The sequence below is a fragment of the Marmota flaviventris genome, chromosome X (assembly GCF_047511675.1).
Source record: "Marmota flaviventris isolate mMarFla1 chromosome X, mMarFla1.hap1, whole genome shotgun sequence".
Taxonomy (NCBI): domain Eukaryota; kingdom Metazoa; phylum Chordata; class Mammalia; order Rodentia; family Sciuridae; genus Marmota; species Marmota flaviventris.
The window spans coordinates 40,830,609-40,841,965 of NC_092518.1; the positions used below are offsets into that span (position 1 = coordinate 40,830,609).

Genomic DNA, 11,357 nt, shown 5'->3' on the forward strand with positions numbered 1-11,357 from the left:
TGAGGAGTGAGTGCTGGAGTAAGAAAAATCATAATAAAGATTAATTTAGGCAGAAATCATCAAGGATGGTGTCCCACCTAGGGGACATTTTGATGAAGAGCAGATTATTTGCAAGCTCTTAAGAATATGTCCTACAGACTACTTATTAGTTGCAAGAGGAAAAAAATAAACAATAATTATGCAGGGGAGAAATCAGGCAACAGCTTAACCAGGTGATCAAAATAACATTAGCAGCTGGTCACAGTAGCACATGCCTAGAATTGCAGCTACCCGGAAGTATAAGGCAGGGGAATTACAAGTTTGAGGCCAACCTCAGCAATGTAGAAAGACCCTATCTCAAATAAAAAAAGGGGGCTTGGGATGTAGCTCAATTGGTAGAGCACCCCTGGGTCCAATTCCCAATACCACAAAAATAAATAAATAAGTAAATAAATAACATTACCAATGAAAGGCCAATAGGCAGCATGTGCTTAAGATGTGATTCTACGAGGACAGTACATCACCTGCACAACATTTTAGCCAACAATGTATAACATCAATCTAATCACAAGAAAAATAATCTGACAAATACAAAATGAGGACTGCTCTTTTTTTGAAGAGGGGAGTTGGGTGTGACTGTATCTTTCATAAGTGGTAATATTATTAAAGAACAAGGCTATGGAAATGTCCCAGATAAGAGGCTAAAAACACAAAGTAATGTAATATGTGATCCTAGACTGGATCCTTTACTGGAGGGGGAAAATGTCATCAAGGATATTTATAGGCCAACTGACAAAACTGGAATATGGATGACTGATTACATAAAAGTGCTGTATCATGTAAATGTATAACTATAGTGCTATTCAATATGAATATAAATTTATCAATATGAATTGATAACTGTTCTGTGGTTGTATAAGACAATTTACCTATTCTTAGGAAATAAAGACTTAAGTCATTAGGGATAAAGGGCCTTGTTCCCCACTCTGCCTCCTACAAGGAAGTCCTAGAGTGTATAGGGTAATGTATAGGGATGTTTGTTGCACTATTTTTTTATTTCTACAACACTGTAAATTTAAATTTATTTCCAAATGAACAGTAGAAAAAAAGAGTGCCTCTGTATGATTAGATCATAATAAGCAACTACAAATCAGTAGGAAATTCTTTCTTAATACCTCAGGTTATCCACCTCTGGCTTCATTTCCCACTGACAAATACAAAATGAGGACTGCTCTTTTTTTGAAGAGGGGAGTTTTCATTTAATTTCACCTAGAGTTTTCCAAAGTACTCATATGTGCAATCAAGATTCAGAATGGGATAGTAGGTGCATTTTTGGCAGAAGAGAGGTGGAGACCCTAACCCCCAAGGTGGAACCCTTCTATCTGCCATATGTGCAGATTCAAAGCATTGTTACTTTCAGACCTAAGCTTAAGGGGACCTTTACCTATACTTCTTCATAATATGAAACGAGAGAATAGAGATGAAAATCCTATTGTCACAAAACCATTTAGGCAAATGGTTTATAGATATAGGCCCCATCTCCTTGTCTACTAGCTTAGCACCAGTTCTAACGTATCAAAAATTCTTCCCATGCTAAAAATGATAAAGGAGATGGAAAGAAAAACTCAGTTTATTAAAGAATCAAAACAGATCAATTCTAGTTGTCAGGCAAGGACCTGACTATAGCAAATGTTGAAAAGATGACAGAGATAGGGACATGGAAATCTAGTACTATTGAAAGGAAGAAGCAAATTACCAGATAGGGAATCCCTAAAACTCACAGCCCTCAAACCTAAAATTGATAAGTTCAGACATCTGTAGACTCTAGACCCTAGGAATAGCTTAGGTACATTATATTGGTGGAACTTTCTGTGGAAAGCACCAAAGATCATTCAAGGTGACCAAAACAATCTTTAGAACTTTAGCCAGGTGTGGTGGCACATGATAGAAGAGAAATGGGCTTACTGAGCTTCTGGAAAGCTACAGGCAGAGATGCTGCTTTGGGATGCCTTGTTCCCCACTTTCTGCCCCCTATAAGGAAGTCCTGCATATCTACATGGATTTCCTATTATTGGTACAATTCGTTTGTGTCTGTTATTTCTGAATGGTGAAATAAACGTCATGGGAAAAAGGACTGAGACTTGGCAAGAATGTTGGTCTCTCACATGCTTTGAGACTACTATGATCTGAATAGCTGTGCCTGCACCTCAACTCATATGTTGAAACCTAATCCCCAATGTGGTAATATTAGGAGATGGGGCCTTTTGGGCAGTGATTAAGTCATGAGAGGAGAGCTCTCATGAATGGGACTAGTATCCTTATAAAAGAGGCCTAAAGAAGCTTGATTTCCCCACTGGCTTGTGAGGACAGAGCTAGAAAACATCGATCATGAAAAATGAATACTTTATCAGATAACAAATTCACCAGCACCCTGAGTTTGGATTTCCCAGTCTCTAAAACTGTGAGCAATAAATTTTTGTTGTATAAACAACAGGTTACCCAGCTTAAGGTATTTTGTTATAGTAGCCTAAATGGACAAAGACACCTTGGACAGTTCCACTGCATTCCTCCATGGGCTCTGCAGGTAAACGAAAGTTACAAAAAAGATGGACTGCATCTGTGGCTACCTTATTTCAATCAAGTTTCTAGATGTGTGGTTAAATAAGCCATGAAAGAACCTAAATTATAGGTATATGTATGTAAGGGAGCTCTTTCTACCAACTGATAGCAAATCTGAAATTACACAGAAAGCTAACATACATGCTGAAATCTGCAGAGAAAAGACACTGCATTAGTAGAAAGGTGATCACACTGATTCTAAATAGCAGGGATCCAAAGAAAAGAACCTTGCTAAAGCTTATCCTGTCTTGCCCAGTGAGTTAAAGCATCACCTGGTAGATACAGGTATTTTGGCAGCCATAGAAGCACTCTATTATAAGAGGCAAGAATAGTTCACCAGGTTTCTCTATAGCCTGGATGAAATAGACTTCAATGTCAATAATGATAAAGTCCTCATCTGTAAAATAGAGATAATTACAGTATCTACCTCATAGAGTTATATTTAAGTAAGTGGATATAGGAAAAAAGTACTTAAATTATTGCCTAATAAGCACATAGTAAGCATTCAGTAGGCATCAGTTATTACTATTTTCTATGACCAAAGACTATCATTTGTCCTGATTTTATATTCAACTAACAATAGTCTATTAATCATTATTTTTGCTGGTACCTTAATAATACCAGAAGGTAGGTGACTTGGAGGTATACTCAAGAATTCAAATCAAAATTGAGATTCTAGATTTTCATAGTTGAAGACCAGATCTTTGAACTTTGGTTCTCAATGGTTCTGTGGATTCAGGAGGTATTTTTGATTGTCACTATGACTGGGATGATGCTGGAATATAATATCTGGGAGACAGATACGCTGGTTGAGGTCCAGCCTAAACAATAAAAAAAAATTGTCCTGCCCAAAATATCCATAGTGCTTGAATCGATAAATACTACCATAGAATACAATGATTACACCAAAATACTTATCTCCAGAGCCTAGGAAGACAGCTGAGCCACCTCTGGACCTGAGGAAAACACAATATCCCATTGTTTTCATAGTGATCCACAATTTCATATCTGCTAATCACACTATCTGCCACGCCCAGAGAATCCTACCAATTGACCCAAATGGTTTGTATCAGTAGAAGAGCCCCTGCAGTTTGTGAAATTAGGTCATTGATTCCAAATAAAACCCGCTCTTACCATTCCAAAGAGGGTCAGTGTCTAGTAACTGGAAAGATCCTTCAAGGAAGAGGTTATATAAGGCTTGTGCAAAAATCACAGCAAAGAATTGAACTAGTATACTCACATTGGTAAGATCTTCAAAAGCTGATCTCTTTTTGACCATCCCCTGAGGTGAAAATGGAGATATTTTTGCTTGGTGATTCTCCCCCTTCTGAAAAAGAAGAGGTAAATGACATATCCAATTATGAACAGTCTCTTCAGGGACTATGGGTCATCTTCAAGGCTTAGAAAAACTCCAGAATTTCCAAGTAACTAGGGATACATATGATAAGCTGCATAAACTACAGCAAAAGAAAATTTCAGTCCTCAGAGATGCTAGTAGAATCCCAGAAGATAACTGTCACTGATGATGGAGACAAGACTGTGAAGAGACAAGGTAACCTTCAGAGTAACTCTCAGAATGAGGAAATAGCTTGATGAAGCTCATTTTTCCTCTTACTCTTTTCATAATTATGGATATCCTATCCAAGATTAACCACCACCACTCCTAGTCGTTGCTTTAATATTGGTGCTTCCTGGTAACTTAGTTCAATAATCTAACAAATATTTATGTTAAAGTAGCTGATCTAAGACATTTCTAATAAGGATAATAGTGTACATACCTAAATCCTGATTCAGAATCAGCTCTTTACTAACTGCTGACCATAGACAAATCACTTAATCTCTGAGCCTCAATTTTCTTATCAGTAAAATTAGAATGATAACCTACTTGACTAAGTACTTAAGGATCAAAAAAAGAGAATACAGTTTTTTTTTTAAGTTTGTATAAAGGGCTGGGGGTGTAGCTCAATGGTAGGGTGTTTTCCTAGCGTGCATACGTTCAATCCCCAGCACCATCAAAAATATTTATATAAACTATAAATGAACATAAATAGCATTTGGGGGGTTATCAGGAATTGAATTCAGGGGCACTTGACCACTGAGCCACATCCCCAGTCCTATAAAAATATGCTGTTGGGGCTGGGGATATAGCTCAGTTGGTAGAGTGTTTGCCTCACATGTACAAGGCCTTGGGTTCAATCCCCAGCACCACAAAAAAAGTATGCTGTCCAATATGATTATAAACCTCACATGGAAAGATTTATAATTTTAAGAAGAGTTTGGTTAATCAGATTAATCTTTAATAATTGTTAGTGAATATAAGGGAGAAGAAGAAGAGTGACTATTCTAGAGCAGAGGGAGTTTTCTTCCTAGGTATCTATGCAAGAAGTCAGGGCAAGCCATACTACAGGGCTCTTCTATTCCTTAACAGCTTTTGTTTAGTTAATGTCTCCTAGGTCTTAGATTTCCTTTATGAAACTCTGAGAACAACCCTACCTTCTACCTATATGAGACAGTTCTTACAATGTGAAACAGGACCCTAGGATCTGACTCATTTGCTCTGTTCTCCAGGTATGCCAGTAACCATCAGTACATGGCATAGTAAGTGATCAGAAATTTAAAGAATTGGATTCATGATACAACAAACTATTCCAGCACAATGTAACATTCCTTGAAGATCTGAGAAAAATTACTTTTGTTTTCTAACTGATTAAGCTGAGAAATAAGTAAAGTATTAGTCTTTTATCTTATTCATGATAAATAATCTTAGTAGAAATTATTAGCAAAAAAACTAAATATTATTTTCTCACAAATTAGATGAGAAATAAAATGTCAGGCTATTATCCAATTCCTACTTAGTATTACTGGTAGAAATAATCAGTACAACAGTAGAAACTGAGCCTAATAGAACTTAGATTTGCAAAAATGTGCTCCAAGAAAGTTTGGTTTGGAGAAATAACTGCCACAAAAGAAACTTAAAATGGCAGATATCCTATAAGAAAAATGGATATAGACAAAATCTTGACCAATATAACAAATCTTTCCTGATAAATTTACATGGAATAAAACTGAACCCTCTGTGAAAATCATTTTAATAAGAAAAGTGAAAATGATTAGCAAATGTTTATGTGCACTGAGAGAAATCAATCAAGAAAATTAAATTGGCCTAATTATGTTTGCTCTAGGAAATATTCTCTTGATGACAGTTCATCAGTGTCAATATAATTCTGATTAAAATATATGTGATGATGAACATAGAACATATCAGGGTCAGAATAACAATGTCAGACTATCTTAAATGTCAAAACATCAGAGTTAAACTGTACCCACATTCTTCAAATGTGATGCTCAACCTGTTTCTATAAAAAGCATGGTAACACATTTGCTGATATAATCTTCATACTCTTTCCAGGATGTACAGCCTCCTGGCAAGTTGCTTAGAACTTCTCAGAGAAAGAGTATAGACAACTTCACTAATGAGAAATGAATATTGTTTGGTTTTGAAAATTGTGGAGTGAGGCCTTCATGTGAATCATATATTTATGAGAAAGAACTTTCTCCCCAGGTTCTAACTTGCTGGTATTATCCAACTTTTAAGGGCTTCCAACCCTCACCACTTTCTCAGATTAATCAGAAATATTCTAAAAGATTTGGGGTAAAAATAGTACTGAGCTAATACAAAGACTATGTGAGAAAAAAAATGACTTGTTCTAACCTTGTTGGAGAGGTCATGATCACAGGGCACAATTTTGCCAGACTGAAATTTCTTTGTTTCAGGTTTGGAGCTTTGTCGTAGTAGTGGCAGTGGCATCTTGTACAAGACAGGGCTGTAATCAGAAAGGGATTCTTTAAATCACCATTCACCAGAAACATCACAGAATTCTCTGGAAACTCTTTAAAAAACTCAGTCTCTCTATAGCATCGCGAGGAGAAAACATACTTTGAAGTTGCTTAGATCTGGGATTAAATCTTGGTTCGATCACAATTAAGCTTGGGTAAGCTACTTAAAACTCCCTGGGTTTCAGTGACCTCATCTATAAAATGAAAATATGCATATCTACCTCTAAAGCGTTGTTCAAATTAAATGAGATACTCTATATAAAAAGCCCAGCATAATGTCTCCCATCCTCTGGAGGCACTCAGCCTATGACTTCGCCCATCATACAGGCTTATAAATACTGGGAATAAATTATATGAGAGTTTTGAGTTGAAAACAATCAAGTCCAAAGTAGCTCATATGGTCTGGAGATAAGCTGATAGATTTAATGTTCTTTAATAAGTCATGGGGTCCTGGCCACAACAGTTAATAGAGAAGTCAAGCCGATGTCCACACACATTATGCATGACAGAGCAGACAGTATTCAGAGGCTGCATTTAATCAGAAGAAACTCTTATCCAATCCTAGACACCTGGTAGGAAAAAAAATTCAAAAGATGAGATAGCAAAAGAAGTGAAATTATTGAAAATCATTTCTCATAAGAATTTAACAGTCATTATAACCCAGAGGAGAGTCCTTTTCCCATCTCAGTATGAGACCCCACTTTATCTCCTTAAAGGTTCTTTTAGTTTGTGAGTCCTCAATAATGAGAGAGAGAGAGAGAGAGAGAGAGAGAGAGAGAGAGAGAGAGAGAGAGAGAGAGAGAGAAACAAGTAAATACATTATTATTAAAAGCAATCATTGTTTGGATACACAAGAGACCATTTCTGCTTAGATACAAATGTCCTTGCAATTCCACCCACATTCAATTTCCAAGTTCATTTAACAAAAAATAAACTTTCCTAAGAAAGACCCCCAAAGGCAATGCAACAAACTTACCACTATGTAACAGTAGCTTTAGGAAAGAGATGCAAACAGAAATAAATTGTGCAATTTACCCTTGAGGTATTTACATGCACAACTCTTAACATTAGCATAAAAATGTAGCAAATGATTTAATAAAGGCAGTTACTTCTTATGGACTGAATGCTTGTCTGCCCCCTCCAAAAAATTCATATTGATATTCTAACCACCCCCCATTTGATGGTATTAGATGGGACCTGTAGGAGGTGATTAGTTGATATGTTTATTGTTGAAGCTGTTCAGTCTGTGCATTTTGTCATGGCAGCCTGAACAAACACAGTACTATAAATAGGTAATGGAAAGTCAGGAGATGGGGAAGGCTTCATGGAGGAGATAACAGTTGATCTGGACTTAAATGACAAAGAGGTTCCCAAGTAGACTTCCAGGCAAAAAAAGCTCAAGCCCAGCAGAGCTGTTGAATATGCAGAGTTCAGTGACATCTCACTTGTCTCAGAGTACAGAGTATGTTAGGGGAGGGGGACTTAGGGATTGTAGCTCAGTGGTAGAACACCTGCCCAACATGTGCAAGACCTGAATTCAATCCTCGGTACCTTAAAAAAATAGGAAAAGAAAGAATATGTTGGGGCCTGGTTAGAATGAAATTGATATGCTAGGTGAGGGCCAAGCTAGTTAAGAAAGGAAGCAGTTAATAAGTGAAGTCAGCTAATCCCCGCAAAAAACAAATGCCAAATGTTTTCTCTGATATAAAGAGGTTAACTCATAGTGGGGTAGGGAGGGAGAGCATGGGAGGAATAGATGAATTCTAGATAGGGAAGAGGGGTGGGAGGGGAAGGGAGGGGGCAAGGGATTAGCAAGGATGGTGGAATGTGATGGACATCTTTATACAAAGTACATGTATGAAGACTTGAATTGGGTGTCAACATACTTTATATACAGAGATAGAAAACTTGTGGTATATATGTGTATTAAGAATTGTAACACCAAAAAAAACAAAGTACATGTATAAGTACATGTATAAAGGCATAAATTGGCGTGAACATACTTTATATACAGAGATATGAAAAATTATGTCCTATATGTGTAATAAGAATTGTAATGCATTCCACTGCTGTCATGTAGTTAAAAAAAATTTAAAAAAGAAAGGAAGCAGTTAAGACTATAGCTTGGGAGGAAACCTAAGAAAGGATGAAGGCTGATTTGGGTTTTGCTTTGGATGGAGAATATTAAATATTTTGTAGGTGAGGAAAGGCCAACACAAGTATGCCTTGACATTTTATTTCAGTTAAACATAATAAAACAATGAGATTAAGCAGAGCAGGTACAACTCTCCACTTTATAGCCCCAGATAAGTTACGTGGCTTATTACCCAAGACAAACTATTAAGCAGTATAAATTATTCAGCTCCTTCTAGGGCTCTTTGTAAAATACCATGAAGTCTCTCAGATCACATTAAAAACATTCCAAAAAAGCTAAAGGCTGTAGTGATGGGAAGTAAAACTGGCACAGGTTTTGGAGTCTGAGCAATATAACTTCTACATCAGCTAACTTAACATCTCTGATTCCTCATTTGCAAGACAACTATAATACCACTTAAAGAGGAGGCATACAGATCAAATATAAATCTGTATTACAAAGCACACATGGTAGGTATGTAATAAATAGAGCATCTTACTCTCCTATTGCCTTGGATCCAAATCTATTTTCCATCTCATCCCTCAAAACTCAGCCAAGCAACAATAAAGCAAAATTGGGTGCACCCACGCTTAACTACACTTTATGAAAACCACGATTATTATTCATGCCTTATACATTTTTTTTTATGGATGACCAAAAACTCATGCTCTGAAACCTTTATCTTTCCAGGGGAAAGAATAAATCTGGAATCAACAGGCTAGAAAAACCTCAGCTGATATTACAGACTGAACCTCAGAGAAAATAAGGATATTCAGATAATGGTCAAATGCTACATTCATTGTCCTGAACTCTAATAACTTGAAGATAAATACAATGACCTATAAACTAACTTCCCTGCCATTAAGGGTAAAGAGAGGAGGAGGGGAGGACTAATACCACCAAAAACATTCTTTTATAAAAGGACATTTTCCACTTGCACCACAAACACAATCCTGAGCTTTACTTGGTCAAGAAAATTAGAATCCTTTCCCCTTTTCAGACTTTCCATCTCCCCTATATACACACTGATAATTGTTAGAGACAGTGTTGGGCATCCTAGGGCTGGTGCTGAAACCTACACAAGGCAGCAGTGAAGTTGAGCAAAATAGTCTCAAGGAAGGAGTAGCAGCTTCATTTTACATGTAAAGGCAGGTTACATACAGCAAGGCACTGGAGAGAGAACACAGCAAGGTTTCAATGAAAACAGCTGAAAGGCCAAGTGCAGAGGTGCACACCTATAATCCCAGCAGCTTTGAGGCTGAGGCAGGAGGATCACAAGTTCAAAGCCAGCCTCAGCAACTTAGCAAGAACCTGTCACAAAATAAAAAATAAAAAGGGCTGGGGATATGGCTCTGTGGTTAGGCCACCCCTCCCCAGTTTAAAAAAAAAAGTCAGCTGAAAAGAGCACTGGGCTAGGAAGGATGCATAGGGTCTAGTTCTAGCTGGGTGGCACTGGGCAACGTGGGCCTCAATTTCCTCACCTAATAAAATCAGGCAATGGGACCAGAGCTTCTTCCATATTCAAAGTGTGGTCAATGGATGAGCAACATTAGCATCACCTGGGAACCTGTCAGCAATTTAAAATTTAAAACCTCAGGCCCCAAGCTAAACCTTCCAAATCCCAAATTAACAATATGCCCAGGTGATCTGCATACTACTTAAAGTTTAAGAGGTAATGGTTTAAGGGTCCACCTCAGACGTTCTAGAATTCTAAATGGACCTTAGTGGAAGGGGCAGGGGGTGGGCAGGCAAGCCAGAACTTAAGTGTGTTGGAGACAGGATAGAAAAGAGCCAGTGGAAATAAAAGGTATAACAGAGAGGGCATGTTTCTATCCTCTCTTCATGTCCTTCAACCTGTAGTTTAAAAGACATCCTTAAAGTAATATTCTCCAAGTTAAAAATGCATCTGATCCCACAAGCACTTGTGAAATGAAATTGATCCTGCACACTTTCACTTGTGCAAGATGTTTTGTAAAAAGTACTCTGGTTCAGGCATGTATACTGGTCACTCCATCTAAAAGCTGGGACCCAGACTCCCTTGCTTTGTCATCTTACCCCCTTGTCCACACTCCTTGCCCAACCTTGTAGTAGTTTTTCAGACTGCTGAGTGATGGGAGGAGACTTTTTGTTGCTGGGACGCTGCATATCCCAGCACATGTAACAAGGGGGTGGAGTGACGCCCAAGGATCCACCGGCAGGAGTCAGGAGACAAAGTCAGACACTCCAGCTGGCAGTACAATCCCAAAGGTGCCTACCTCACACCGCGACTGAGGACAGAACAGGAGAGGCGAGGGAAATATACAGAGGTCCGTGTCTTACCGGCACAAGTCCATCTCAGCCTGGCCTGTGCTCTTTCCAATTGGCCCACAGATTTTGAAAACTGTAGCCCAAGGAGGAAGCACAGTTGTGATTGGCCAGCAGGGGGCCAATCAGCGTGCACAGCTAAGATGCTCCCTCCCACTAGCAAGGAACGGGTGGGGGCCGAGTATTTTTCAATGGAACTCCGGAGCTAAAGGACTTCGTGTTGGGGTGTGGTTTCCAGTGTAATTAGTCAGTCCAGCTAGGCTTGCAGGCGGGGAGTAATGGGTTTCACCAAAGACACGTTTACATTTAAATAATCCTCTCCGAGGAAGGCGAGAGGAGAGCAGCCAGATGGTGTCGTTTCAAACAAACTAAAATATGAATATTAATAACCCCTTACAGAGTCAAACATTAACTCCTGCAGGCTTCAGAAATGGCCTTATAAAAGAAGCAAGTCAGAAGTTATTGCCCCTATTTTATAAACGGA

General features: G+C 38.2%; 1 protein-coding gene across 1 annotated transcript in view; it reads right to left on the bottom strand.

Annotated features, from left to right (window-relative positions):
* LOC114084584 (G2/mitotic-specific cyclin-B3-like) overlaps positions 1-10,895 on the bottom strand; it is a 47,929-nt gene extending 37,034 nt beyond the window's left edge. The window contains exons 1-3 of the mRNA XM_071606504.1: positions 10,825-10,895; positions 6,311-6,422; positions 3,839-3,925 (exon numbers count right to left, since the gene is read on the bottom strand). Of these exons, the coding sequence (XP_071462605.1) occupies positions 3,839-3,925; positions 6,311-6,406 (183 nt within the window). The 5' untranslated portion in view covers positions 6,407-6,422; positions 10,825-10,895. The remainder of the gene's footprint in view (positions 1-3,838; positions 3,926-6,310; positions 6,423-10,824) is intronic.
* Positions 10,896-11,357: the final 462 nt, after the last annotated feature.